The 12,385-nt window shown below is 53.8% G+C and overlaps 1 protein-coding gene and 1 long non-coding RNA gene across 3 annotated transcripts in view; one reads left to right on the plus strand and one right to left on the minus strand.

The window, feature by feature from the left end:
- The window catches only part of LOC108137245 (low-density lipoprotein receptor-related protein 2), a 163,300-nt gene that overhangs the window by 8,320 nt on the left and 142,595 nt on the right, over positions 1-12,385 (minus strand). For both annotated transcript variants that reach the window (XM_017258827.2, XM_041710579.1), the window contains exons 5-10: positions 11,759-12,034; positions 10,846-11,100; positions 7,153-9,498; positions 830-6,487; positions 497-708; positions 28-434 (exon numbers count right to left, since the gene is read on the minus strand). In XM_017258827.2, coding sequence (XP_017114316.1) covers positions 28-434; positions 497-708; positions 830-6,487; positions 7,153-9,498; positions 10,846-11,100; positions 11,759-12,034 — 9,154 coding nt within the window. The remainder of the gene's footprint in view (positions 1-27; positions 435-496; positions 709-829; positions 6,488-7,152; positions 9,499-10,845; positions 11,101-11,758; positions 12,035-12,385) is intronic.
- Positions 9,507-10,395, plus strand: LOC108137247. The gene is made up of 2 exons (XR_001774029.2): positions 9,507-9,865; positions 9,934-10,395. It is a non-coding gene; the product is annotated as an uncharacterized LOC108137247 (long non-coding RNA).

Here is a 12,385-nt window from a genome sequence, read left to right on the forward strand (position 1 = left end):
AAACCTTCTTTCCTGCTTATAACTCACTTGTAGCCCTCGTTGCAGTCGCAATAGTAACCTGTTAGGGTGTCCACACACTTGTGACCGCACTGGTTGATCTCCACCTTGGCACACTCGTCCACGTTGCAGTGGGCAGGCTCATCGGACTCGTCGGCACAATCCGGGTACTTGTTGCACACCAGACTGTAGTCGATGCACTGGCCATTCGAGCAGGCGAACTGACCCTGCAGACAGGTGTTGTTCTCCTTGGCACAGCCCACCTCGTCGGAGTGATCGCCGCAGTCGTCCTCGCCATCGCACCTGGACTGGTTCCGGATGCACTTGAAGTTCTGACACGTGAACTCCTGCGTCGAGCAAGTCTTGTACTTGGAGTTGCAGAACTTGCCCTCGTCGGTGCCATCGCCGCAGTCGTTGTCATGGTCGCAGATCCAACCCTGATGGAGTATAGGTATTTCGTTAAACTAAGTTTGGATTGGAAGAAGTCTTAACGACTCACCTTGTTGATACAGCGTCCGTTGCCGCAGGTGAACATATCCTCGCCGCAAGGTTGTTGGGTGGCACAGTTGTGCAGGGTGGTGTTCTCATCGGCTCCATCTACGCAGTCCGGATCTCCATCGCAGATCCACTTCTTGGGGATGCACTGCGCCCGTTGCCAAGATTTGTTCTCCACGCAAGTGAATTCCGTTTCCTCATCACATTTTCGGTCATCTAAAATAAAATAAAACAATAATTTATATTTTTGTGAGCAATTAAAAAATACTCAAAAAATAATCTTTAAATTTAGATTTTTTTTTTTTTTTATTATCCTTAGCTCAAATGCGATACTCACTGCACTGATGTCGGTTGTCCTCGTCACTGTTGTCTAGACAATCGTTGTCGCCGTCGCAGATGTAGATCCTCGGAATGCAGTTGCCGTTGTCGCAGGTGAACAGATCGCCAAAGCAGGTGCGTCCCTCCGACTTGCAGTAGTCTGGTGGCTCGTCGGCCCCGTCACCGCAGTCGTCGTCGCCGTCGCAGTACCAGGTGGCCGGAATGCACCGGTGGTTGGGGCAGCGGAAGCTGTTGGTCGGACACGTTCGCTGGCCGCAGTGCAGCGGATCCTCGTCGGAGTTGTCGCCGCAGTCGTTGTCGCCGTCGCACAGCCAGTAGGGTTCCACACAGATGTTGGTCTTCTCGCACTTCAGGTGGTTGGCCGGACAGGTGGTGTTCATGGGGCACCTCTCGTGCGTTTCGTCCGACGTGGCATTGTCCTTGCAGTCGTTCACGCCATTGCACACCTGAGCCTGGGGAATGCAGCGTCCGTTGCCGCAGGTGAACTCGCCGTCCACACAGGGCGGATAGGTGCAGCCCAGCTCGTCGGAACCATCCTTGCAGTCGTTCTCGTGGTCGCACTTCCAGGACTTGAAGATGCAGCGTCCGTTGTTGCAGCGGAACTCGTTGGGGGAGCAGGAGTGGTAGGCACAGTAGTTGGGGTCCTCGTCCGAGTTGTCGCCGCAGTCGTCGTCGCCGTCGCAGGACCACATCCGCGAGATGCACCGCCCGTTCTTGCAGTAGAACTTGCTGGCCTCGCACGTGTTGTTCCTGGGCGCACACATCCTGCCCTCGTTGACCACCTTGGTGTTGTCGTCGCACTTGCACTCGGCCTTGCCGTTCGGCGCAGGATGGCAGCTCTGGGCGCAGCCTCCGTTGTTGATCCTGCAGGGGTTCACGTTGCACTTCTGCCGGTCGGAGCTGTAGATGCGTATGTCCCGCGGCGAGTCCTCCAGCCGCTTCACCATCTCCACCATGTTGGCTCCCGTGTGCTTCTCCGCCCGGTAAACGCCGCGCAGCTGCAGGTCCGTCCAGTAGATGTAGTTCCTGAACACGGTGATGGCAAACGGATAGATGGTGGCCGCCACCAGGAGCTCCCTGTTCTGGCCATCCAGATCGGATCGCTCGATCTTCTCCCGCACCGCGTCCGTCCAGTACAAACGCCGCTCATCGTAGTCGATGGCCAGGCCACTGGGCTGCGACAGATCCTTGTCGACAATGGCCCGCTTCAGCGAGCCCGCCATGGTGGTGCGGAAGATCTTGCCGGAGGTGCCGAACCTGCCCCAGTCCGTGAAGAACAAGGTGCCATTGCAGGGGTCAAGCACTATGGCTCGCGGTCTCTCCACGCGGGCAATCATCACCAGTTCCCCGCCGTCCAGGTTCATGGCGTAGATCGAGTTGTTCGAGCTGTCCGTCCAGTAGATCTTCTGCTGCGTCCAGTCGTAGGCAATGCCCTCCGGATTGATGCCCTTGTTCAGCACCACGGTGATGTCGTCGTGGCCCGGCTTGTTCGCCTTAGTGTAGGCAATCTTGGCCCACGGACGGATTTGGGTGTACAGCATCCGGTTGTCGGCAAAGTCAAAGTCCAGACCGACCACGTTCGTGAGGTTGGTCAGCGGTGTGAAGGGTACCTCCGTGGAGTGCGGATCCAGATTGACGGCCCGAATCTCGGTTCTGGTGGCGAACACCAGGTACTCGTTGACCACCTCGCACTTTCGCTCGTCGGCACTCAGCTTCCCGGTGGCGCACTCGCAGCGGAAGTTCCTTCCCGAGGGACCAGTGGCTCCGCCCTCGGGCGGAAAACTGAAGCACAACTGGTCACAGCCGCCGTTGCCCAAATGGGCACACGGGTTCGTGTCGTCCTGCGGCTGGTTATTGATGTTGTATATGGCGATGTCCCGCAGCTTCTCGAGGTTCGTCCTCACCCTGGTGGCCGTCTCGTTGGCACTGTGCTTGGAGGCCTTGAAGACGGTCATGAGGTTGCGGTCCACCCAGTAGACGTCGTTCAGGTAGACCGCAATGCCCATGGGATTGGGCAGATCCCTGCGGATGACCTTGCGGTTGGCGCCGTTGAACGAGATCTTCTGAATGGTGTCCAGCTTCGAGTCCACCCAGTAGATGTCGTGGGTTTGCATGTCAATGGTGAGATCGCGCGGCAACGATATCCCGGACGTAACCAGTGGCGTCCACTTGCTGCCGTCCAGCAGGGCTTTTCCTATCCTCGGATGCTGACCGTAGTCGATCCAGTAGAGCAACCTCTTGATGGGATTCACGGCCAGTTCGCGTGGCGCATCGGTGGTGGTCTTGACCAGCACCTTCCTGTTGCTACCGTCCAGCCAGCAAACCTCCACGTAGTTCTCGTGCGGATAGACGTTGGTGAAGTACATGTTGCCGGCCACCCAGTCGATTGTCAGTCCCCGGATGCCATTGCTGCCGATGCCGTCCTTGACCACGTGCTGCAGATCGGTGCCATTGGGCCGCGACCTGAAGATGCCGTTCCAGTAGCCACGGTTGTACTCGGCCCAGTAGATCCACTGCTCCCGGTACATGACGTCCACGTGCAGTATGTGGTGACCCGGACCACTCACCGGCACCATGGCCTCGGAGCTGTCGCTCAGACTGTAGCCCCGGATCATGTCCAGTTGGGAGACGACCGCGAAGGTCTTGTAGGCCACGCAGTTGATCTCGTTCTCCTTCCGGTAGCCAATGCCGCAGGCACAGGTCCGGGTGGCAGCCGGTCCGGGGATGCAGAGGTGCTTGCAGCCGCCGTTGTTCGTCTGGCAGGGATGCTGCATCAGGGCGCGCTTCTTGTAGATCATCATGGAGCGCAGGTCGGACTCGTTGTCCACAATGGTCTTGGGGTTATCGCCGTGCGGCAGGTCCACCCTCACGATGCGCTCGTACAGCGGATCCAGGTAGTAGAGCCTGTGGTCCAGGATGCCCAGGCTGCGCGGTTTGGCCATCGGATGGGAGTCCTTCATGATGATCGTCGTGTGGTCCTCGCCGTTGTAGTCCATCGAGCCGATCACAGCCGGATTGCTGGCGCTGTAGTACAGCATCTTCTTCTCCGTGTCGACGGCCAGCGACTCGGGATGGGCAAAGTCCTGGAAGACCACCACGGGGTTCTGTCCGTTCATGTCCACCCGGCCGATCTTAACGGGCACCTCCAGGACGCCCTCGTCGATCCAGAAGAGCTTGCCGTCGGTGGGGTCCAGCACGATCTGCTTGGGTCGCGACACGGAGTTGGCGTAGCCGTCGTTGGCCAGCACAATGGTGCGGTACTTCTGCTTGCCGTCCACCCGCACGGCCTCGATGTTGCTGGCCACCCGGTTGCCGATGTACAGGTTCCTGCCCAGCCAGTCGAAGGCGATGGTGTAGGGGGCGCCCACAATGCCGCTCTCGGTGCCCAGGAAGAGGGTCTTGTTGCCGCCGCCGTAGGGCGTTGTGTAGATGGTGCAGTTCTCGTCGTCCTCCTCCCGGCCCTGCACCCAGTAGAGCGTCTCGCCCTTGCGGTCGAAGTCCAGGCCCGTGCTGCTCTCAATCCCGATGACCGGGGCCAGGGCTCCGGCTCGGGCATCGCCTCCGTTCAGGGGCAGGTCCACTATCTGCGTGCCCTTGACGACCATCAGGAAGGGGTTCTCCTCCTCGATGCAGCGACCCTCGCTGAGCAGCTTGAAGCCGGGCTTGCACTTGCAGGAGTAGCCCTCCGGGGCACTGGGACTCAGCAGGCAGAGGTGCTGGCAGCGGGCGCCGGCGCAGGGATTGGGGCTCATGGGCTGCAGCGAGGCGTGGTGCACGTGTATGGACAGGGGCTGGCTGATGAGGTGCGAGACGACGGTCTGGTTCTTGCCGCGGAACTTGTTGGCCGAGAGGACGCGGTTCAGCTGCCTGTCCGTCCAGTAGAGCGTGTCCTCGAACAGGGACAGCGAGTGCGGATGCAGCAGATAGTGGCTGCTGGCCAGGACCTGCTGTCTGCCCGTTCCATTGTAGTAGCAGAAGTCGATAAAGTCCAGCTTGGAGTCGGCGAAGTAGACCCGCTTGGTGGCTATGTCCAGGGTCAGGCCGTTGGGCCAGTAGATCTTGGTGTTGATGATCGTCTGCCGCATGGTCCCGTCCATGCCGATCCGCTCCACCCTGGGGTTCTCGCCCCAGTCCGTCCAGAAGATCCACCTGGCGCCGGGACTGGGGTCTATGCACATGCCTCTGGGTTGGGTGATGTTCTCCCTGACCAGGACCAGCCGGTTGGAGCCGTTCTCCGCGGACACCTCAATCGTGTTCAGCTTGCTGTCCAGCCAGTAGAGGTTCTGGGCAATCCAGTCGTAGGCCAGACCCTCGACCAGGTCCAGACCCGTGTTGATGATCTCCTGCGGCTCCATGCCGCGGTCCAGCCGCGAGATCTTCTTCAGCTTCATGTCGCTCCAGAAAATGGTGCCCGTGTGCATGTTCGAGGCCGTGGCCACCACGTTCTCCACTATGATGGGCACCCGCTCCAGGCCCTGCTCCTTGAGGTCGGCCACGAGTATCGAGTGGCGGTTCGAGATGATCAGGAAGGCGGCCGTGTGGTTGACCGCCTTGCAGGTGTGCTTGTTGGGCTCCAGCACATAGCCGTCGGTGCAGGAGCAGAAGTAGGAGCCCTTCGTGTTCGTGCACTGCTGCGAACAGAGTCCGGGGGGATCGCACTCGTTCGTGTCCATGCAGGTGTACCCATCGCCGCCGATCTCCGAGCCCGGCGGACACACGCACAGCGCTCCGTTGGGCGTCTTCTGGCAGAAGCTCGAACACTGGCCCGCCTGGTGCTCGCACTCGGCCAGGTCGCAGCCCTCGCCCTCGTCGGACCCGTTCGGGCAGTCGGCCGTGTCGTCGCACACGGCGGTGATGTTGACGCACCGCTCGGAGACCCCGGGACACTGCCACTGGCCGTGCGGACACTTGAAGGGCGGCGGCACACAGGCGTGCTCCGTGCCCTCGTCCGAGTTGTCGCCGCAGTCGTCCTTGCCGTCGCAGATGTAGGCCTTGAAGACGCAGTTGGTGTTGTTGCACTTGAAGAAGTTCTGGGCACAGGTGATCTGGCCGCAGTCCTGCTCGTCCGAGTGGTCGGAGCAGTCGTTGGAGCCGTCGCAGTGCCAGGCAATGGGGATGCAGAAACCGGTCGACTTGCAGCGGAAGTGCTTCTCCAGGTTGCACTGGTTGGGGCCCATCGAGGGGCAGCCCAGCTCGTCGGAGCCGTCGTTGCAGTCCGGAATGCCGTCGCACTTGTACGACTCCTCGACGCACTGGCGCAGGTCGGCGCACTTGAACTGGTTCGCCAGGCACGAGATCGGCGGGCAGTCCTTCTCGTCCTGCTTGTCGAAGCAGTCGTCGTCGCCGTCGCACACCCAGCTCTGTGGGATGCAGTGGCCAGTGCGCGGACACGTAAACTGGAAGTAGGCGCACGTCTTCTCCGCACAGAAGTCGCCCTCGTCGCTGCTGTCGCCGCAGTCGTTCTCGCTGTCGCACTTCCACATGTTGGGTATGCAGCGGCCGTTGGCGCAGGCGAACTGCGAGGTGCCGCAGGTCACGTTGCCGCACTCCTGCTCATCCGAGTTGTCGCCGCAGTCGTTCTCCTGGTCGCAGCGGAAGTTCTGCGGGATGCAGCGCCCCGACCGACACTGGTACTCGTTGGAGCCACAGGTGGGTTCTGTCATTTGGTAGCAGAGAGAATGGTGGTTAGGCTAACTCTAGGGATCACACACAGAGAAAATTCTGACGTTCAGAAATTGTGAATTCGAATTCCTCAACTTGAGGATATACTCATTTTGAGTACTGATTTTGCCCAAAAACTCACATTTCGAATATTTGTACTCATTTTAAGAAAAAAAATACTTCAATTGTGGGTATATATTGAATTTGAGAAAAAAAATATGCTAATAATGAGGCAAAATGTACTCAAAATCCGTGGTCTAGCGGTCTGAGATGTCCGGATGTCCGGATGATTATTTATGTAACTCTTTATCAAAAAAAAATACGGCAAATATTTTGCTTAAAACTACGAATTCGCCTTTTGAAATAAAATAGTTGTGCGGCTTTAGTTTACTGAGAAGTTAGTAATAAAACATAATGTAAGACAAACAATAAAGTTGAAAGAAAATGTTAGTTACATTTTTGGCCGATTTATTTGGGTAGATTCTCATTTTGAGTTTTTTCATTCTTGAACATTTGTACTCAAACTGAGCAGAATTGTTTTAAGAGTGAGAATCTTTGCTCTTGGATTTTTTTTGAGTACGAATATTCTCAGATTGAGTGCAATATATGTTACTTGATGAATTTTCTCTGTGTAGGCACATGGCCACTGCCATTACTTACTTGTGCAGTTCTGCTCCTCGTCGCTGTTGTCCAGACAGTCGTCGTCGCCGTCGCACACCCACGACTTGGGTATGCACCGCTGGTTGTTGCACGTGAAGTCCCACGAGTTGGGACAGGGTTGCACTGGGGGCTCGGCACTGGGGTCAGGTATGCAGCTCAACTGGTCCTCGGCCAGTCGCTCGCCGTAGGGACACGAGCAGCGCGCCTGCAGGCGACCAAAGGACGGGGGTGAGGAGGTGGTGGTCACCTCACCAGCAGCAGCAGCAGCAGCAGCCGTTCCGTTGGACGCTCCTATGGGCACGGCAAAGCAGATCTTCTGGCAGCCGCCGTTGTTCCGGTGACAGGGTTGCGTATCGGCGATCCTCTGGACCTCGTGGCTGTAGACCTTGACGCCGTAGAGCCTGTTGGTTTGCGGCTCCCTGACCATCATCTCCTCCTGCTCGCCGGTCAGCTTGTGTAGCCGGATGATGGCATCCAGGCGCCAGTCCGTGATGTACATCCAGTCGTTGTGAATCACGATGGAGAAGGGGTGGCGCACCAGGCGGGAGTTCACTGTCTTGATGTCCGTGCCGTCCAAGTTGGCGTGCTGCACGTGATCCAACAAAGCATCGCACCAGTACACCCGGTCCTCTTTGAAGTCAATGGACAGGCCATTGGGCCAGCCGAGGGTCACGTTTTTGAACACCAGCAGACCACTGCCATCCGTGTTGGCCCTGGTGATGTTCGCCGGACGATCCCACTCGGAGAAGAAGATGAACCCGCGGTTGGGATGCACGACAATGGCCCGGGGACGCTTCAGGTTCTTCAGCAGCGTCCGGCGGTGCGTCACGTTGCGCGTGGACAGGACGTTCAAGGTGCCCTTGCGCGAGTCAATGTAGTAGAGGTTCTTGGAGGCCCAGTCGACGGCCAGACCCTCAACGCCCTCGTTCTGGGAGGCCAAAACGATCTCCCTGCCGGTCCCGTTGCGGTGCACCCGGTAGATGACGTCCTGCAGCACGTCCGAGTAGTAGACGAACTCGTCGCGCGCATCAAAGTCCAGGCCGACGAAGCGCGCCCGGCGCGAGACGACCGGCATGATGGCGTCGCTGAAGCCCTCGATCACCGGCTCCAGCACCTTGCCCTTGATGAACCGCTGCTGCGAGTACATGAGGAACTCGCTGACCGGCTTGCACAGCTTGAGGTCCGTCTCCAGCTGGTAGCCCGTGGAGCAGGCGCACCGGAAGCCCAGCCCCGTGGGGGCGCCCTTCACGGCCGTCACAATGCACATGTGGTTGCAGCCGCCGTTGTTGTTGCCGCACGGATTCGACACCCTGGGCTGGCTGAGGGCGTGCACGGCAATGATGCCCTTCGGCTCCCGGATGTCCTTGGCCTTGTAGGTCACCTGAATGGAGGTGGGCCCCTCGAACTTGTCCACCGACATGATGCCCTGCTTGGTGGCGTCCGTCCAGTAGATCCGGTTCTCGAACAGGGCCAGACGCGACGGACTGGGCACCTGCTGGCCCCGCAGCACCATGACACGGTTGGCGCCCTCGTAGTCCACGGACTCGATGTAGTCCAGCAGGGAGTCGCACCAGAAGACCCGCTTGCCGATGATGTCCACCGTGACGCCACTCGCTTTGTACGCCGCCTCGGACACAATCGACCGGGCGTGGGTGCCGTCCATGTGGGCGCGCAGCACCTGGCCACCGTCCGCCACGAACATCAGGCCCGCCGTGGGGTCCAGGGCCAGGTCGGCGGGCGAGGTGAGGTTGGAGCCCAGGACCACCGCGTGCCACTGGCCACTCAGCTCGAACACGTCGATCTTCTGGCCCACCAGGTCGGCCACGTAGATCTTGTCGCCCACCCAGTCGACGGCCAGCGCCACTGGCGCCCAGGTGCCCGGCAGCGTCTGGTCGAAGGGCGTCACCGCCCTGCTCTGCGCATCCAGCGGCAGCGACTGCACCTTTCGCGTCTTGATGTCCGACCAGTAGAGCGTGTTCCGCGCATAGTGGAAGGCCACGCCCGCCGCCGCCGTGGCATTGGCCAGCACCTTGGGCTCGCTGCCGTGGTGCAGCATGCGCATGATGGCCCGCTCGTGGGCGAAGATCAGCTGCAGCTTGTTCGCGTCGGGGGCAATGCACTTGGAGTCGTTGATCAGCGTGTAGCCCTGCGCGCACTGGCAGGTGTACGAGCCCAAAGTGTTGGTGCACAACTGGTCGCAGTGGCCCCACTCGGCGCACTCGTCTAGGTCCACGCAGGTGCGGTTGTCGGGGGCCAGCGACTGGCCCGGCTTGCAGTAGCAAACGCCGCCGGTCAGCGAGGGTCCGCACTTGAACTCACAGCTCAGGGCGGGACACGAGGCGATCGCTGCAATGGGATAGGATGGGTAATTAGCATGGCATTATAATATATATATACTTGTATATAGGAAAAATATTCAAATCATTAAGACATTGTATCGAAAGTGGAGCCACAAGTAAGCCATGTCTAGATTGTCAGATAAAATAATTTGAAATACCATAACCACAGAGCTAAATGTTCAGTTGGATTTGGAATTTCAAACAAAAATTATCTGTTTTTATTTTTTGATTTTTTTTCAATGGCAAAATTTAACTAAAAATCGAGGTTAAGGATCGGCTTTTTTGGTTTTCGCTTTTTACGCAGTATCGTTTTGAATTTACCACAAATCTTAGCAAACATATGGAGAAGATTATGTCCATTGGAAATTAAAAAGGTATGTACAACTAATAATGAACAAACTATAATGATCAATGGAATGAAGGTCCACACTTGAACTCACAGCTCAAACGGATATGAGGCTATCGCTGGAATTGAAAGAGGAAAGAAAATTATATCGGAAGAGGATTTACAAGAAAGTCTTGTTTAGCTTGTCAACTAAAATTATTTAAATTTAAATTTGTAAAAAGTGAAGCAGATTAGGCTCATTGGAACTTTAAAAAATGTACACAAATAATTATGAATAATGGTATAAAATTTATACATATGAACATTAGAATGGATATTTTAAAATGGAATCAAGAGGAACAAGTGATAATGAACAATGGAATGAAATCTTTGCGAATGAACATGAGGAACAGTACACTGAAGAGGGGAACATAACTAAACCCAAAAAATATAGGAAAACGTGAATGACTCAATTAAATCAAGAAAGTAAATGAACCCTAAATGATTATTACTGAACATACATTTAGCGGCTGAAGATACATAATACTGTTGAACATACATAATGCTAAAGAACATACATTTTGCTGCTGAACATACATTTTGCGGCTGATAATACATAATGCTGTTAAACATACATAATGCTAATGAACATACATTTTGCTGCTGAACATACATTTTGCGGCTGAAGATACATAATGTTATTAAACATACATAATGCTAATGAACATACATAATGTTGATGAACATACATTTTGCGGCTGATGTTACATAATGCTGTTGAACATACATTTTGCGGCTGAAGTTACATAACGCACACATAATATATGAACATATAAATGAGAATGAAAACAAATACTTTAGGAATAATATAAATATGAATGAAGATGGAAACACTGTAAATGAACATCAAAGCAGAATACATTCTTGGAGCAAACTCGTTTGGAATTCCCGCAGAGGATTAGCTCAAGGAACTATGAACTAGATGTAGATGAAGAAGAGAAGGATTCGATTTTCCCCTGGGGTACTCACAGCAGTTGGTCTCCTCGTCGCTACCGTCCTCGCAGTCCCGCTTACCGTCGCACAGCTGCGACTTCAGGATGCACTTGGGCGTTCCGCTGGCTCCGCCGCGCGGACACAGGTGCTTGTTGTCCGGACAGGCGATGGCCGTGCAGTTGGCCTCGTCACTCTTGTCTGCACAGTCGTGGTAGCCGTCGCAGTGGAAGTTGTACGGGATGCACAGCGCGTTCGAGCACCGGAACTGCGCGTGGTGGCAGGGCGGAAAGTCTGGAAAACACATAATAGAATACATAAATATGTGTGCATTACAATTCTGCAAACACTTATTTGACGCCGATAATCCGCATCGACCAAAAATTAGAAATTTAACATGGTTTTTGATATATTGTTATTCATTAAAAATGAGCCGAATCATAGCTCATTTTTGAATATATATATATATATATATATATATATATTTGTACTGTATTCAGCTAATTGCTTAAATCTAAATCTACATGTTTTAAACTTCTGTTATGTAACAAAAATACACCAATTCTATAAATGTTACCGACCAGCTAAACCCTAAACTAAATAAATATACAACTTTAAAGACTGAGATATTTAATTGTAAATTTCTTTTCTAATGACGCAGTAAATGGGGAAATCCTTTATGGATAAAATAAATATAAAATGTATACACTGATAAAAAATGGCATAGTACAAATTAGCTGGCTAATACATCTAATATATAATTTATTATTAATATAGTTGTATTAATGTGGAAATATTCAAATTTAAAATGGGTCCTTTTTGATTTTCCCATTTGTAATGATATTTGGTTTCAATTTAAATATACTAAAATATTTTCCGAAATATGAAATATTATTTTATTAAACAAAATTTTTTTCAAGATAATCTAGTTGTTGGAGTGTTAAGTACTTACTGCATCCCTGTTCGTCCGAGTTGTCGCCACAGTCATCGCGATGGTTGCACTTGAGGGCGGCGTCGATGCACTTGTGTCCGTTGGCGCAGCGGAACTGGTCGAGGCGGCAGGACGCGCCGCTGCAGTTGTCCTCGTCCCGCCCGGTGCGGCAGTCCAAGTAGCCGTCGCAGCGCTTCTCCTTCGGCACACAGGGTCCTGCGAGGCGGGCGCCCTCCGCGGGGGCGGCTCCGTTGGGGGCGTTGCAGAACACGTCCGTGTGCTGACACTTGCGGTAAGCTGCAAAACGCAAAGGAAATGCCAAAGTTGTTTAGCTCATTTGTTTTATTTATATAGAATTTTTGAAAATTTCTCATCATATGTGCAGTAGGTTGTAAAAGTCAAGGAAATTCCACAATTGACAATTAACAATTAACGTTCTATAAATTTATTGTTTCTTTTAGTTGTATAAATAATTCATTGACAGCGAATCTAAAAACTGATTCATTTCCAAATGAATTCTGATATATTTAATTATATACGGACAATAAGACAGTTGCAAAAATAAAAAACAATACAAATATTTTAATACTAACTTTATTTTATTAAAAGCTCAATAATATCCTACTTATAAAAGTTATTTTATGTTGT

Source organism: Drosophila elegans, unplaced genomic scaffold, assembly GCF_018152505.1.
Source record: "Drosophila elegans isolate 14027-0461.03 unplaced genomic scaffold, ASM1815250v1 contig_149, whole genome shotgun sequence".
Lineage (NCBI taxonomy): Eukaryota > Metazoa > Arthropoda > Insecta > Diptera > Drosophilidae > Drosophila > Drosophila elegans.